Source organism: Paramisgurnus dabryanus, chromosome 24 (genome assembly GCF_030506205.2).
Source record: "Paramisgurnus dabryanus chromosome 24, PD_genome_1.1, whole genome shotgun sequence".
In the NCBI taxonomy this organism is placed as follows: domain Eukaryota; kingdom Metazoa; phylum Chordata; class Actinopteri; order Cypriniformes; family Cobitidae; genus Paramisgurnus; species Paramisgurnus dabryanus.
In genome coordinates this window covers 8,490,370-8,508,766 of record NC_133360.1, presented here as the reverse complement: position 1 = coordinate 8,508,766, position 18,397 = coordinate 8,490,370, and the positions used below count along the sequence as shown (strand labels likewise).

The window sequence follows — 18,397 nt, the reverse complement described above, 5'->3', positions numbered from 1 at the left end:
GAAACAAGGTGGGGGAAAGTAAATGATCACAGAAATATATTTTTTTCTTTTTAATTTAAACTTTTTCATACCAATTTCTAATCTTACCAAATTCAGTTGGATATTTTTTTGTGAGATAAACCATTTAAAAGCATGAAACACCATGTAAGATAATTTCCTAAATAAGATAGCACCTCCCCAAAGGACACTGCATGGGGGCAAAGTGAGTGCGCGGGAAAAGCCACTCTCCACGATTCACAGTGGACTTCCCACTGAGACACATTTGGGTTTCAAAGACACACCTTTAGGGTGTCATACATTTGTATTCTTTTCTCTAAAAGCAAACTGTATATGAAATGCTACATGCACAAAGAATCTAAAATCTGTATCTTATTTGTTTTCTATTGGAATGTCTCATTGCAAGTGGTTACAGGTCTCACTCATATAACAACAGAATTCAATGTTATGTGAAACTTCATTCAATGTTGATAGACACCTCCCTTTCTAAGCATAAACCAATCACCCACTGTATGTATATTAGGCAACACCCCTGAATTTTACAACAACCAATCAGTAGCAAACTCCTATATGCTTTGTCTCTCTGGATATTTAAGGGAATGATGTAAAATGGTTCGGTGGGTCTTTCTGTTCATGGAAATTCACCCCCATGATGCTGTATCTTTGATACAGCATCATGTATTTTATTTTACTTTGAGAAATCTGTAACCAGATATTCATCACTTGCCAGGTATGCATTATTCTCATTTGATTATATTTGTTTTCTCGTATTTGAATTGGAATGTGAATTGGCTTCTGAATTATGTTTTACCTACCTGGTTAATAAATTGTTATATTTGATTTTATTCTGTGTTGCTCGGTAAATGTTGACACTGCAAGTAATATCGTTGTATCCGTAGTTACCGTAAGGACTGAAATCAGGCTAGGATCGGCCCAAACCCAGTTAGATAGTGAATAATACATCAGCTGAGGATTTGTGAGATACGAATAGCAATTGGCGTTAGTTTAAGTGTACTTAGAAGCGTGGAGGCTGTGTTTCCGTTTAGAGTAACATTTCTGATTACTCTAAATAGGGTCAGCCTCAACCTCTGTTTATTTCAATGTTATTCTATTCATTAATCTTGATTAGAAATAATAATTGTAATAATTAAGTGTCACCTCTAAGGGGACTAAATAAAGTATGTTTAAAGTTGAGCACGCGGAAAGCGGCCGCTTAAGCGTATAGTCCAACCTCTGGCAGCGACCAACACTGATTCGCTTACGACCGTTGACCAGTATATTAATTATGAGGCCCGTACTAGGATCATGTGCGACTGTGAGAACCGAATGAACGAGTGTAATACCAGAGCTTTATCAGAATAAACAAACAAACATCCATCTAAATTCTGTAAGTTTTAAAAGTAATAATCCGATTTGTAATATAATATAAACTAAATCTTTGTCTTTGGAGTCAGATTAGAGATAAATATACCTAAATTACGTAACGCCAAAACGTCATCTGCAAAGCTCCGGAAAAGACCGAACGCGCTATTAATCCTTCCCATGCGGTTTGGACTTCGCCATTGGGCCAAACGGATGGATGGGGGATATAAAAAGTTCACCCCCTTACAACCAAATATATTAATAAATTATTTCATAATATTTGCTGACATTGCGCTTTTGTGTTTGCACAAAAATGACGTCACTTCATAGAGGATGATGTCATTAAGGTGATGTCACTGTCCCACATGGTACAAACGACAAATTCGCGCATGCTAATGATGTTTAATCCTTCAGGTTTTGGTCAAGACACTAATCTGTCGTTACACCAAAGGTTTTGACCGTTTTCTTGTGCATTTAAACTGCAGTCAGTTTTTATCATCCACCTAAGCACAGTGTGTGTCCTGACTAAAGCCTTCTGCTGTGCGTGTGTGCGTGCTTGCGCATGTGTGTGTGTGTGTGTGTGTGTGTGTGTGTGTGTGTGTGTGTGTGTGTGTGTGTGTGTGTGTGAAAGCAGTGTGTATCCCGGTCCAGCCTCCCTTTGTGAGCAAGTGTGTGTTTTTAATTCATCAAACCTGTGTGTTCTTGCACCCGCTGCTCTTGTCCCATTGGCTCTCATTTATTGTTTGCCACTGAGATGCTGAGATGATATTCTCTCTCTCTTTTCTTTGTGTCTCTCTATCTCTCTCTCTCTCCGGGCAGAAATTGTGCCATGTCAGGCATGGTGTCACTTTTTGAAATGTTTTTCTTTTTTTGGCCAAGTGAAAATGAGTGAACCAGAGCCCCTGTGTACACGCACACACTTGGTGCTTGTAAGAAGCTTTAGTGCTCCTTCACAGGCGAGAGTTTTGGACGCCAATTAGACGATATTAAAACGGCGAAACTCTTCAATAATGAGAAACCAGAGCAGAGCTTTGAAACTGGAAGAGAGAGGCCTGTCTGCCGGCTAATGACTTGATACACTGTACGTTTTAACAACTCTGCTAAATAAAACAGGCTTCAGACGATGAAATTATCTCAAAGTTTTCAGATTCTTAGGGATCTGATGTTTCTTTAAAGTGGGTTTTTTGTGAATAAACTGGGTAACAACACCTCTTAACCTCTGTTCTGGGTGGTTGCTGTTCAAATGCTGTTTATATAAAGCAAGGTTTCCCAAATTGGGGTTCGCAAGGGAATTGCAGGGGGTTCGTGAATTTTGGATTAATTACCGCTAAATCATAAAATGTTAAATTTTTTGATTAAAATGTAAAAAATAAATAAAACACACACACACACACACACACACACACACGTATATATATTATTTGTAGTGCTGGGCAAAGATTAATCGCTAATAATCGCATACAAAATAAAAGTTTTTTTTGCATAATATGTGTGTGTGTACTGTGTGTAATTATTATGTATATTTAAAGACACACACATACATATATTCATTTCAGAATGTTTATATATATTTATATATAATATCAAATATATAAAAATTAGGGATGCTAAACAATTAATTGCGATTAATCGTTAGCAGAATAAAAGTTTTTGTTTACATCACATATGTGTGTAAACTGTGTATAATAAATATGTATATATATAAATATGAACACATTAATGTATAATTTTAAGAAAAAAAAATGTATAAATTATGGGCCAGATTTACTAAACAGGGCAAATTAGCGCATGAGCGCAATTCCAAAAATGCGCTGATGGGAGTGGTGATATCTGCGGGTTATTTACTAAAAAAGCGCTAATTAAATAACACAGGCGCAACAGCTGATTTCCATAATGACCAACCAATCTACTAAGAGCAGCGCAAATTAGCGCATGGTTGCAAATAAGCAGAGATGATGCTCCTGCAGGTGCATGTGATATACAGGCCGATAAATAAAGGCAGAGAGACGCGTGAACTTATCTGGTAAAATGATCCTGGAAATCCTCTCCCTTCTACCATGCAGTCTCTGATTTCTGCGATGTCTCCTCCTAGCAACAACAATTGCAGCCATTTCGAGCGCAAAATGATTTAAGACATGCTTTTTTTCGGCGTTAAATAGTCGCGCAAATGCCATACATAACACATGCGCAAACATTAGTAAATCGCGTTGCGTGAATCATTTAAATAGTCTCCTCCCAAAATGTTTGCGTCTGAAAGGGAAACTCCTAGAAATGCATATGCAATCAGGTCAGTCGCAAAAAGAACTAGACCACACCTTTTCAGCGCTAATGATCCACTGCGCGTCTTTAGTAAATTCCGACATCGCTATTTACCGCCAAAATGATGGTTTACGCTGGCGCAAGCGCTTAGTAAATCTGGCCCTAAGTATTTATATATAATATAAATTATACATAAATATACAAATGTATATACACATGTAAACATTTCTAAAACATATACATGCATGTGTGTACATTTATTTATACAAAGTTATTATACACAGTTCACACACATATATGATGTAAACAAAAACTTTTATTCTGCTAACGATTAATCGCGATTAATTGTTTAGCATCCCTAATAAAAATATAAATAAATATATATTCACTTGTAAATGTTTCTTAAATACATACATAAATGAGTGTGTATTTATATATACATAATAATTACACACAGCGCACACTCGTATAATATGCCAAAGATCACTTTTATTTTGTATGCGATTAATCGCGATTAATATTTGCCCGGCACTAATTATTTGTTTAATCTGCATGTCATGTGACCATTACACAACACTGAAATATATAAAAAAAACTGGACAGATGGACAGATACTTTTTATGTACCAATAAAAGCAAAATTACCAAATGACAGGTAATGTTAAATGCTACTGATAAAAACTTTAAAACAGATAAAAAAATATCCAAATGTGCTGTTCAATTGTTAAAATATTTACTTAATCTCAGCTTGTATTTCAAATAAATGATTTCGGTCAATGGGGTTCAGCTGACAAAAAAAAACTAATATAAAGTATTCGAAGTATTTTATCCTTCCTTTTATCGTTTAACACAGAAGTTTTTAAACTTTTTTCATCAGCCGAACCCCATTTACCTAAATTATTTACTTGAAGTACCAGCTGAGATTTTAAGTAAATATAAAAATAATTAATAGCACATTTGCATTTTTAACTTTTTTAATTTTTTAATTTATTTTATTTTTTATTTATTTTAAAGTTTTATCAGTAGTATTTAAGATAGTTAATGTTATCAGGGATTATCACGCTGATACGTAGTACTTCCGCTTTCAGCGATCTTTGTGCACGTCCACTTCTGGTGGATCGTAATACCAGTTCTGCTGGTCCAGATTAAACAGAAAAGTTGTTGAGAAAGGTACGTAAAGAAACGATGGTGTTGTATAAATATAGTAAAGTAAAAGTACCGATAATTTTGCAAGTAAAAGTCAAAAGTATGCACTATAGATTCTACTTCAGTAAAGTACCAAAATACATGGAAAATTTACTTAAATACAGTATCGAAGTACATTCCACCACTACCTGTTAGTTACCTAACCGAACTGCGCCGGAAGTGGAGATGCACAAAGTTGACAAGCCCCTTCCCACAAAACCTGGAAGCGTGATAATCCCCTATTATTACCTTATGTGGTCATTTTTGTAGTATTGTGTAATGGTCACATGAAATGCAGATTAAACTAAAATAAATTGTGTACTACTTTGTAAAAGTACTTAATAAAATAATTTATTTGTATCTACTGTAAGTAATTATATGTTTTTCATCAGCTCACGAACCCCCTGAAATTCCCTTGCAAACCACTAGGTTTTCGCACAGCATAGTTTTAACATAACAAAACAATAGAACAGCAACGACAGATCCCAAGAATCCAAGAATTATAGTTTCAGCTAACTAGGGCTGGACGATATGGCCAAAATTTCTATCGACGGTATACTTCTAAATTTTGGACGAAATGGCATAAATCCGATAGCGGTATAAATGTTAAAAAGTCCTTGGGATAAACTGCAAAGAATGCCCACAACGAATGTCCACAATGAAACCCATCACGGGAGCGCGTTTTGGAAGGAAGAATTGCATTGACCCTCGTTTAACATGCGGATTTAGACATGACACGGCCAAGGGACGCTTTAATGTATATCAAAATATCGGAAATGTGTTTAGAAACCCTATCATTGTTATTGAAAAATATTTACTGCAAAATATTTTGATATTGAATTATTGTTCAGCCCTACAACTAACTAAAATTAAGGTTTCGCCAGAAGGTACGTGAAATCCTGGGAAATGTACACTTAAAAAGGGTCAATATTTGATAAAACATATCCAGGCATCTTTAAATGTAACGCATGAATGTGTGTTCTCATGCATAGGTATCAGATGTGTATGTATTCAGAAAAACAGCTTTGTTGGCGAAATCCATTACTATCCCATAACATTTTTTAGCAAAGTCCTCTAAGTACACGGAAGAAGAGTTTTTTACCTGTTTAAAGGAGGTTTACCGAATATACTGTATTGGGATATTGACTTAATTTTTGAGCCTTTTACACCTTTATTCAGAAAGGAGAGTGAAGAGCGACTAAAGATTTCGAGATTTTTGCATGTACTTAGAGGGTTTTGCATCGAAAGTCAAATTTGTAAAATACCAATGAAATGACTAAAATGACTGACTAATAACTTATTAAAGTAAAATTGCTGAACCTAAAAATAATACACTGCTGCTTCAGTTGTGGCTCATATTTAAACCCAAAACTATCAGTTATAAATTGTGATTTTTGTCCCATTATTTAACCAGTATCTCACGGGTGGCCATTAGCTCTCCGAAATAATTGATGTGTCCTTTTCTCCATTCCAGGCCGGAGCTGTGAAAGACTACATAAAGATGATGTTGGAGACAGAAGAGCTGAAGTTTCTAGTCTTCGCTCATCATCTCAGCATGCTACAGGCGTGTACCGAAGCTGTCATCGAAGCCAAGGTGTGTGCGCGCGAAAGGGAGAGCAGGCCATCGCTGAGACTTTCGTGAAAGTGTGTCAGCACCTCCACACTGTTCATTAAATCAGCCTGTCACACCACTGTCCCAACACACAAACACACACTGACCCATTCACTGAGATCGTGTGTGTATGTGTGTCTGTGTGAGTGGAATGAGAGATAAGGTGGGAGAAGTGTGTGTGAGAGGAAAAACAGCATAAAAGGCCTTGACAGTACTAAAGAAAGAGAGAGAGGGAGCGGGAGGGGGGTTTGATTCCCTGGGTAGGGTTCATTCTCCGCTTTAACAGATTCCTGCGGCGGGCCACTGGTTTATTCTTACAATGAAAGAATGGGGCCTTTTTTATTTCGCCGTTTTGCTGTCAATCAGGTGGGTGTTTATACAAACATCGAGTTGAAATGAGCCATTCGGTCCGTTACTAGATCTATCACGATCGCAAAACCTAAATGACCATCTGATTTTTAACGTTCTTAAAGGACACTCCACTTTTTTTTGAAAATAGGCTCATTTTCTAGCTCCCCTAGAGTTGAAAATTTCATTTTTACCGTTTTGGAATCCATTCAGTTGAGCTTCGGGTCTGGCGTTAGCACTTTTAGCATAGCTTAGCACAATCCATTGAATCCGATTAGACTATTAGCATCGCGCCTAAAAATGAGTTTCAATATTTTTTCTATTTAAAACTTGACTCTTCTGTAGTTACATTGTGTACTAAGACCGAAAGAAAATTAAAAGTTGTGATTTTCTAGGCAGATATGGCTAGGAACTATATTCTCATTCTGGCGTAATAATCAATGACTTTGCTGCCGTAAGATGGCTGCAGCAGGCGCAATGATATTACGCAGCGCCCAGAAATAGTCCCCATGGTAACTTTCAATAGCTGGGGACTATTTTCGGGCACTGCGTAACATCATTCAGAAAATTTTGGAACTCTTTGGTCATTTATGAGCACGATGCTAATTTTCTAATCAGATTCAATGGATTATGCTAATCTATGCTAAAAGTGGTAGCGCCAGACCCGGAGATCAGCTGAATGGATTCAAAAACGGAAAAAATCTAATGTTTAACTCAAAGGGAGCTGAAAAATAAGCATATTTTCAAAAAAGTGGAGTGTCCCTTTAAAGGTGCAGCATGTAAATTTCATAATTTATGTAACTATATTTTCACACTGCAAAAAATTATTTTCAAGAAAAAATTTCATAGTATTTTTGTCTTGTTTTCAGTAAAAATATCTAAAAATTCTTAAATTAAGATGCTTTTTCTTAATGAGCGAAACGACCCAAGAAAATAAGTTTCGTTTTTAGACCAAAAATATCAAACTTAAGTGATTTTGTGCATAAAACAAGCAAAGCAATCTGCCAATGGGGTAAGCAAAATTTTTTAAAAATTTTTCTTAAACACTAAATTCAAGAAAAATTCAAGAAAAATTTGCAGATTTTTTTTAATGCACAAAATCACTTAAATTTGATATTTTTGGTCTTAAAACTAGACTTTTTTAAAGTAAAAGCATCTAAATTAAGATTTTTTAAATATTTTTAATAAAAACAAGGCAAAAATACTGAGAAAATGTTTTCTTGAAAATCATTTTTTGCAGGGCAGTGGCGAATAAAGACCTTACAAATTCTTAGTATTTTTGTCTTGTTTTCAGTAAAAATATCAAAAAATTCTTAAATAAGGATGCTTTTTCTTGATGAGTTAAACGACCCAAGAAAATAAGTCTAGTTTTATAGACCAAAAATATAAAATTTAAGTGATTTTGTGCATAAAACAAGCAAAAAAAAAAAATTGCCAATGGGGTAAGCAAATTTTTCTTGAATTTTTCTTGAATGTAGTGTTTAAGAAAAAAATGTAAGATTTTTTTTGCTTATTTTTTGGCCTAAAAACTAGACTTATTTTCTTGGGTTGGTTTGCCCATCAAGAAAAAGCATCTTAATTTAAGAATTTTTAGATATTTTTACTGAAAACAAGACAAAAATACTAAAAAAAACTTTTTTTCTTGAAAATCATTTTTGCAGTGTACATAATGAACTGTATTGTTTTTATTAAATTAGAATAAGCTGTTTTTGTCTATACATACACCGTGGGTCCACTTACATAGACATCGCCATTATGTGCCGCCCTAAACAGATAAACTGCTCTACAGAGCGCGTCTTTGTGTTGTCTCAGATGATGACATGTTTGTCCTGTGGCGGCTACCGTAGCTTCTCTATGCGTTTCGAAAGGAAGGGGTGCAATTTGCAACCTGACCTCTAGATGCCGCTACAATCTACACACAGCACCTTTAAATGTCCAAGGTCTTTTAAGGTGTACATTTTATCCTGGGGTTTAAACGCATGACATTTGTTGGTCTTTCAGTTGAGCTACTCGGTTTAATTTGCAAAGCAGACCGGACTTTAAGCAGCTAGTCGAAAAACAGCTTTCATAACTTCCGAGCCAAAATATACATTGGCATCCATTAATCTCACCCACACCCAGCAAATCCATCATAAACTTCACTGTCTTTCCGGAGAGACTTCTGGGTCGTGTCGGCTAAAAACTTGTATCAAATCCATTTTCAGACACTTTATCAAAGCTGTTGATTCATCTTTTACCACAATCCAGCAATCTATCTCGCTTTTCCTCTCCGTTCACACAGCGCCACGCTAAAAAAACGCTTTGCACCCTAAAGAGCCTGGCTGGTTGCCGACACGGTACCTTCACAGATGTCTCACTGTTTTAATGAGGGCTTGTTTTGTCAATTTCCGCTCTATCTGGCCTCCAGCCCCCTCTCTCTCTCTCCTCTTCTTCTTCTCTCTCTCACTTCCTATTTTCGTTGCTCTCTGGCCAGACGTTTGATCCCGGAGACTGTGAAAATTTTCTTTTTTCTCCACCCTGCCGTTAATTGCTGCTTACGAATCTGGCGAAGGAAGGGGGTGGGGGGAGTCGCACCCCGGCAGGTGCGATCTCACGCGAACCGCTCCGCCGTTCTCGCACCTGTCACGCTCCTCGCACCCCGCGCGAGAGAGACGGAAAAAGTTGAAGAGGGAGCTAAAATTAAAACGGGTGAGAAAAGTTATGAAGTTCTGAGGGGAGGCGAGAGAGAGAGGTGGAGAGAGGTGTTGCACGCCGGTTCACCTGTGTTTCAAAGCTGTCAGATGATTACGCCCAGAATGTGCATGACGCCAAATATTGCAGCACACACACCACACACTGTACTGCAGACATTGTGTCAGGTTGCGGTGCGACTTGAGCTGTGCGTCTGTAAAACTGTGCTACATATTAATAAAGTATTATATTAGTATATACGTTTTCCTGGAGCTAGGTTGGTAGTGCATAGCGTTAGCAGTGCAAAGGGTTGTTGGTTCGATCCCAGGAAACACTGTAAGTCCCTTTGGTTAAAGGAGTAGTCCATTTTCATTAAAAAATCCAGATAATTTACTCACCACCATGTCATCCAAAATGTTGAAGTCTTTCTTTGTTCAGTCGAGAAGAAATTATGTTTTTTGAGGAAAACATTCCAGGATTTTTCTCATTTTAGTGGACTTTAATGGACCCCAACACTTGACAGTTTTAATGCAGTTTAAAATTACAGTTTCAAAGGACTATCTCAAACGAGGCATAAGGGTCTTATCTAGTGAAACAATTGTCATTTTTGACAAGAAAAATAAAAAATATGCACTTTTAAACCACAACTTCTTGTCTTCCTTCGGTCCTGTGACGCGCAAGAGGTCACGGATAACGTATGCGAAACTACGCCCCAGTGTTTACAAGTGTGGAGAAAGAGGACCGTTCTGACGTCGTTGTATGTGGAATGATACTAATTAATGTCTTTGTGTCAGTTTATTGTTTAAAATTGTCCGCAAATGTGCGTTTCATTTATGTAACACGAGACCTTTCAACGTCATTACGCAATTACGTGAGGTTGCGCTGGCTCGTCACACAGCCGGAGGAAGATGAGAAGTTGTGGTTTAAAAGTGCATATTTTTTACTTTTCTTGACCAAAATGACAATCGTTTCTCTAGATAAGACCCTTATGCATCGTTTGAGATCGTTTAGAGTCCTTTGAAACTGCAATTTAAAACTGTTAATTATTGGGGTCCATTAAAGTCCATTAAAATGAGAAAAATTCTGGAATGTTTTCTTCAAAAAAACATAATTTCTTCTCGACCGAACAAAAAAAAAAACATCAACATTTTGTATGACATGGTGGTGAGTAAACTATCTGTTTTTTTTTTAAGAAAATGGACTAATCCTTTAAAAGAGTTTGTCAAATTTTCTTAAATCTTTTGTATCGTTTGCACAACACTGTTGTCGTTATGTTTTGGTACATGGTTTTATTACTCGATGCTGTCTTGCTGGGACACTGTGACTTTGCCTTCTCTCTTTCCTGTGTTCCCTACAGGCTGGTTATATCCGTATTGATGGCAGCGTTCCATCGGCCGAGAGGATCCAACTGGTCCATCGTTTTCAGAATGATCCAGGCACACGTGTGGCCATACTAAGCATACAGGCAGCTGGTCAGGTGCTCAACCTTATAAACCTCAAACTACTTTTCATTATACCCATTATGCAACCTCATTGTTAAATTGTTCTTACACCACACCAAACCTCACAAACAGGTTATTATACCTCAGAAATAATCTACATCAAACTACATTTCATTATACCTGATACAACTCCTCAACCAACCATTATCATTGAATTATGGTTTATTACACCACACCAAACTTTACAACCTTATCACATCATGGTACATTATACCTTAAAGAGCACCTATTTCATTGCTAAAAAACGTTATTTTGTGCATCTGGTATAATATAATGCGTTTGCGTGGTTTATTGTTAAAAACACGTGGTTTTCGCGCTAGTGTTTTCTTCCCTTTTTGAGATGGCACCACAAGCCGTCGCTCGGTGGCAGAGCGCAGTGATTGAGAGGGTACATAAGAGAGGGTTGGATCATCAGGGTGAAACGACAAGTGCAGTTGAGTGTCATCTGCATAGCAGTGGTAGGAAAAGCCATGTTTTCGAATGACAGAGCCTAGGGACGTCATGTATTTGGAAAAGAGCAGCGGTCCAAGCACAGAGCCTTGAGGCACCCCGGTATTAAGACGATGTGGTTCGGAGACGTCACCTCTGTATTTACTACTGTATTTACTGTAATACACTAACGCACGCGAGGACACACAAGACAAACGCGAATTGCAGCACGTGAGACAAAGGTAAACAAGAGAGCGTTTCTTAGCAACGACACTGCGCTAAAACTTCACAAGTCTAAAATCAAATACACTTACACGTTTCTGTAGACTCCTGCTGATAACTGCTTCACCTGAAGACTGCGCTGTTACTGTATATTTATTTTGTAGACGAAACTTGAGTGATCATTTACTTTGGGGTTTGTGCCTTTTGCATATCGTTAACATGTACTAATACACACCTTCACACCAAAGGAAATGTAAAATCGTGAATCGGACAATAGGTGCTCTTTAATTTTTTTACATCAGATTACACTGCAAAAAATTACTTTCTTACTTAGTATTTTTGAAAATATTTTTTTGCGTACCCGACACCAATCTCCTAACTCCTCAACCTCATGTTTATTGAATTATAGTTTATTATATCAGGCCAATCTTCGCCAATCTATAAAATGACCTTATTAAATGTTCTGTATAACATGCAAATATTATTATGCAAATATTACTTTAATATTATAAATGACATATCCGGTTCTGTTTAGGGTCTGACATTCACAGCTGCATCTCACGTGGTCTTTGCTGAGCTCTACTGGAACCCGGGCCACATTAAACAGGCGGAGGACCGCGCACACCGTATAGGACAGACGATCGCCGTACACATCCACTACCTAATCGCCAAAGGAACCTTTGACACCGTCATGTGGGCAATGCTGAACAGAAAGGTAAATCTGTAGTCCCGTAACCTTTTTTGAATATGAGTGTAATGCTGATGTACTAAACGTTGAAGGTTGTCTTGTGCGAATGCAAAATTAAAAAACGAATTTCAGCATATTAAAAAAAAAACTTGATGCATTGACAAGGTGTTTTGGATCCGTCTGGCTCAATTGACCTACTTGATGCAATTAAATTCCCTGTTCAGTTTCATGGCGAATTTATAAGCAGGCCTAGTTTTTAAAATAATTTATATAAATTGTATTTGCAAAGTTGTGCAAGACCTCATTTCACCTGTGCTGATGTAACATGGAGTGGCAGCACAATATTCAAGATCTGCAGTGTAAAATAAGGACTCAGCTGTTTGAAATGTATGCAATATTGCTTTCATATGTCAAGTTTATTATAAATGATATTGGACAGGAAACCGTAACAGGCAGCGCTCTGAACGGCAAGAAGGAGTATTTGAAAGCTGAGGAGGGAGACAAGGAGAAATGGGACTTCCTGAACTTTGCGCAGGCGTGGACACCGAGCGATGCTACAGTAGGCGATATGGGAGACGACAAGGACGCCATTTTCTTTTCTCACGTAAGCAGAAAGTTTTCGTATTGCTGCAAATTAAAGTAATATGATGTAAAGATGACTGGGCCTCCAAACACTTAGAAATGAGTTGCATCACTTTTGCATCTGATATTTCAACCACCCACGATCAAATTTAAGTGGCTAGCTTTATTTAATGTCACAATGAAACGGAAGTAGCAATTGTCTTATTTTCCCCGTCGTGACTTGTATCCGAGTGAAACTGTTTCTGAAATGAGAAATAAAGGAAGGGAGGGACTTGAATTCGTCAGGGAAATATCTCGAGTCATTCCTCGTGACTTGAGATAAAGAGATATAGTTTTTCACGTTTTGATTTAAAGATTATGAATGAATTTTTAAAAGAAAATGATGAAGCTCACAGATAAGTAATTTGTAAAAATAATACCACAATATACCAAAAAAATTAAAAGTTTTTAATTTTAATTTCATTGTGACTTTAACATTTTGTTAAAATGCATTTTCTTATTCCGCAGTTCGAAAAAGAAAAACAGCACGACATCCGCTCATTTTTCTCTCCTTCTGGAAATAAAGAAAAGAAACGTAAAAGAACAGGCGAACAGTCTTCCGAGAGCCCTCCACATGCTCGGTTACCGGAGGGGGCGGAGCCTAATAAGACCCCAGAGATCCGGAAATCCGTTTTGAACGAAGGAGAAGATTTTTCCCCGCAGATGAAGCGTTTAAAACAGGTTAGCCCCTTGTCAAGGAACAGGGGTAAGAAAAGCCCCCTGTCGCCTCTGTGCGCCCCCCGCAGGCTCTCCACAGGACTGCAGGCTCCACGCCACAATCAGAAGTGGAGCTGTGTGACGTGCACCTTCTCCAACAGTGGACTGCTGCTACGCTGCGAGATGTGCGAGACCCCACGAAACTTGCAGAGAGGTGATGCATGCACACATGTTGCCTATTACATAAGTCTGTTTTGTTTTACATGTCAGTACAGGGTTTGAAATGCTTTTAAAAGGACTAAACTGCTTTTTGAATTCTTTTTGAAGTCTGAGACTATTAGTTAAAATGTTTCTAACGAATCTGAATAAAGTTTAAGAGAAAAATTACAACGTTATTATTAAATGAATCTGAATAAAGTTTAGTAGAAAAATTACAACATTATTATAAAACGAATCCGAATAAAGGTTCATAGAAAAATTACAATGTTATTATTAAACGAATCCGAATAAAGTTTCATAGAAAAATTACAACGTTATTATTAAACGAATCTGAATAAATTTTGATATAAAAATTACAACGTTATTATTAAACAAATCTGAATAAAGTTTAATAGAAAAATTACAATGTTATTATTAAACAAATCTGAATAAAGTTTCATAGAAAAATTACAACGTTATTATTAAATGAATCTGAATAAAGTTTCATAGAAAAATTACAACGTTATTATTAAACGAATCTGAATAAATTTAAATAGAAAAAATACAACATTATTATTAAACAAATCTTAATAAAGTTTAATAGAAAAATTACACTGTTATTATTAAACGAAACTGGATCAAATTTTATAGAAAAATTACAACTTTATTATTAAACAAATCTGAATAAAGTTTAATACAAAAATTACAACATTATTATTAAACGAATCTGAATAAAGTTTAATAGAAAAATGACAACGTTATTATTAAACGAATCTGAATAAAGTTTAATAGAAAAAGTACAATGTTAATATTAAACGAAACTGAATAAAATTTAATAGAAAATTTACAACATTATTATTAAACGAAACTGAATAAAATTTAATAGAAAAATTACAATGTTATTATTAAACGAATCTGAATACATTTTCATCGAAAAATAACAACGTTATAATTAAACAAATCTGAATAAAGTTTCATAGAAAATTACAACGTTATAATTAAACAAAATTGAATAAAGTTTAATAGAAAAATTACGACGTTATAATTAAACAAATCTGAATAAAGTTTCATAGAAAATTACAACGTTATAATTAAACAAAATTGAATAAAGTTTAATAGAAAAATTACAACGTTATTATTTAACGAATCTGAATAAAGTTTAATAGAAAAATTTCAGCGTTATTATTAAACGAAACTGAATCAAATTTAATAGAAAAATTACAACGTTATTATTAAACGAATCTGAATAAAGTTTAATAGAAAAAATACACTGTTATTACTAAATGAAACTGAATAAAATTTAATAGAAAAATTACAACTTTATTATTAAACAAATCTAAATAAAGTTTAATAGAAAAATTACAACGTTATAATTAAACGAAACTGAATAAAATTTTATAGAAAAATTACAACTTTATTATTAAAGAATCTGAATAAAGTTTAATAGACAAATTACAACGTTTTTATTAAACGAAACTGAATAAAATGTATTAGAAAAATTACAACATTATTATTAAACGTATCTATATAAAGTTTAATAGAAAAAATACACTGTTATTATTAAATGAAACTGAATAAAATTTAATAGAAAAATTACAACGTTATTATTAAACGAATCTGAATAAAGTTTAATAGACAAATGACAACGTTTTTATTAAACGAAACTGAATAAAATGTATTAGAAAAATTACAACTTTATTATTAAACGAATCTGAATAAAGTTTAATAGAAAAATTACAACTTTATTATTAAACGAATCTGAATAAAGTTTAATAGAAAAGTTACAACATTATTATTGAACAACTCTGAATAAAGTTTAATACAAAAATTAAGATTAATGTTTTAGTTTTTGGTATCTCTCTGTCTTTTGAGTGCATTTGAGCTGGTATGGACTTGATAGCCCATTTTTTTCCCAGCATGCATTGAGGATTTATCCAAAGATTAACTTGTGTGCTTTAATGAAAGCCAAGAAATCTGATCCTTTAGTAGCAGTTAGCACAATTTTTTTATTTGATCAGTGACCGAATTTTTTTAAATAAATCTTAATTTAATGCAGGGGTTATCAAACTTTTTTGTCAGCCAAACCCCTTTACCTAAATTATTTACTAAATTTTAAGTAAATATTTCATTAATTTAATAGCATTTGGATATTTAAATCTTTTTTTATTTATTTGATTTATTTTTCCTATTTATTTATACATTTTTTATCAGTAGTATTTTACATAATTATTGTTCTTATTACCTTATCTAGTCATTTTTTGTAATCGTCACATGACATGCAGATTAAACAAATAAAATATATCTTTTGTTGGTAAAAATCTACTTTGTTAATAAATGTTTTATTTAGATTTTTTTATTTTAAAATCAATTATTTGCATTTTATAATTTAATTATAAGTACTTTATACATTGTTTAACTCACAAACCCCCTGCAATCCCCCTAGTGGTTCACGAACCCCAGTTTGTGAAACCCTGATTTAATGTCATAATGTTTCTTCATTTAAACTTTTTAAAAACCCTAAAACTTTATTTTTTTCTAGGTTTAAGTAGAGATTTCATATTCCAGATTTTCAAATGTGGTCTCAGGCTTTTGGACCCTTCAGTGTTTGATCAGTTTTATAAAAAGAAGATCTGATCCAAGTACCCAATCCTTGGTAAAATCATGTCAAAACCTTCTTCCCCCGTGTCATCTCCCTCCAAAAGCTCCACAAGAAACAAGGACGAAAGGCAGGCAGAAATGTCGTAAAGAAAAAAGAAGGCGTGCACGCCGAACGACAGAAATAGATCGCATCGAAAATGACTCATTATCACGGCCACAGTCAGGCGGAATGGATTTTGTCACCTGTCAAATCAAGAATGCCGCTTTCATTCAGCGTCACCGCTGGAAAACTTTGTGAAATCTTCACGAGCTTTGTTTTCGCCATCAAATCCAATGCCATCGATCAGAGCGTCAATCTGTCCTCTGACAACAGTCTGGTGATTCCAAATAAAACACGACAATATAAGCACACACAGGGACAGCTGTTGCTGCATATATTGTGTGTGTGCTTGTGTCTTGTGAAGTGTTGAAAGCCAAGCAATTTTTTTATTAAAAATGAAAACCATTATTTACTCACCCTTGTATCATCCCGAAACTGTTTAACTTTTTTGTTCTGTGAAATACAAAAATTGGAAATATGTAAAAAAAATATGTGATTAATTCTCACTATACATTTTTCAAAAGTAAAATGTTTAGGGTGAACTGTCCCTTTAAATTCACTATTACACTTTAGATACCCTAAACAATGCATTTTCGTTTATATAAACTATTTCCTCTTCATGAAAGGTCACAACTTGTGGCGTTAAAAACAATGACGTTTGGTGTGATTTGTCTGCGAAATTAGTCACGATCGACAAGCTCGCGTGAATAAACGCACAAGCCAACACCTATTCTCTCTCGTGCTCATTTTCACATTTACCTCGCTGTTTGTCAACTCATTTGTGAGTTGTTCGGCTTGCTCTCACTTACTGTACGACGTTGATGTTAAAATACACAAGACGCATAGCTTGGGCACAACGTCAACATTACATTTTTGCATGGTTTGCTGCCTGACTTTAACATTAACAGATATGTGGTGGCGTCTTATATCAGCTCCCAAACACACACATTTACCGATCAAAGTAAGCGCAAAAGGCTGTGATTTGGAAACATACCAAGATTTCACTTGAGATTAGTTTGCTGAGAAATGCCAAGCATCTTTTATTTAGACAGTACACAGAATGATCTAAACACTGACGTTCAAAGATTTACTTATGACTGTTTTCTTTATGTTATTCGTTGCGTTCCTCTAAAAACTCCCATGATGCACTGCACTGCTGCCAGCATAATATAACTTTTCTTTTTTTTTGTAATGAATAGGAGTGCTTACAAACGCTTGGGTTTTGTGGCTACTTACAACAAATGTGCGAATTGTGCAGTATCCAGGATTTTTACTTTTTTTTTAAACATTTGTGTATTTGTGCACTATATCAAATTTATAGATGAATTGCTTTTTGTGTCCTTCAAAACAATAGCGTAACATTTACACATGGACTTATTTATTTATTTATTTATTTTATTTAAAGGATTAATAAATTTTCTTAAAAAAATCTCGATAATTTACTCACCACCATGTCATCCAAAATATTGATGTCTTTCTATGTTCAGTTGAGAAGAAATTGTGTTTTTTGAGGAAAACATTCCAGGATTTTTTTCATTTTAATGGACTTTAATGGACCCCAACACTTAACAGTTTTAATGCAGTTTAAAATTGCAGTTTTAAAGGACTCTAAACGATCTCAAACGAGACATAGGGTCTTATCTAGCAAAACAATTGTCTTTTTTGACAATAAAAATAAAAATATGCACTTTTAAACCACAACTTCTCGTCTATCTTTGGTCCTGTGACGCGTCAGTGCGACCTCACGTAATTGCGTAATGACGCGGAAAGATCACGTGTTACATAAATGAAACGCACATTTGCGGACCAATTTATACAATAAACTGACACAGAGACATTAATTTGTATCATTCGGTCCTCTTTCTCCACACTTGTAAACACTGGGGCGTAGTTTCGCATGTGTCATTCGTGACCTCTTGACGCGATGACGTATTACGTGAGGTCATGCTG

The 18,397-nt window shown here is 35.2% G+C and overlaps 1 protein-coding gene across 1 annotated transcript in view; it reads left to right on the top strand.

Moving 5' to 3' along the window:
• Positions 1-18,397, top strand: part of zranb3 (zinc finger, RAN-binding domain containing 3) — an 81,732-nt gene that overhangs the window by 38,089 nt on the left and 25,246 nt on the right. Inside the window, exons 9-13 of the mRNA XM_065244577.1 lie at positions 6,277-6,396; positions 10,790-10,909; positions 12,121-12,300; positions 12,713-12,877; positions 13,363-13,765. Of these exons, the coding sequence (XP_065100649.1) occupies positions 6,277-6,396; positions 10,790-10,909; positions 12,121-12,300; positions 12,713-12,877; positions 13,363-13,765 (988 nt within the window). The remainder of the gene's footprint in view (positions 1-6,276; positions 6,397-10,789; positions 10,910-12,120; positions 12,301-12,712; positions 12,878-13,362; positions 13,766-18,397) is intronic.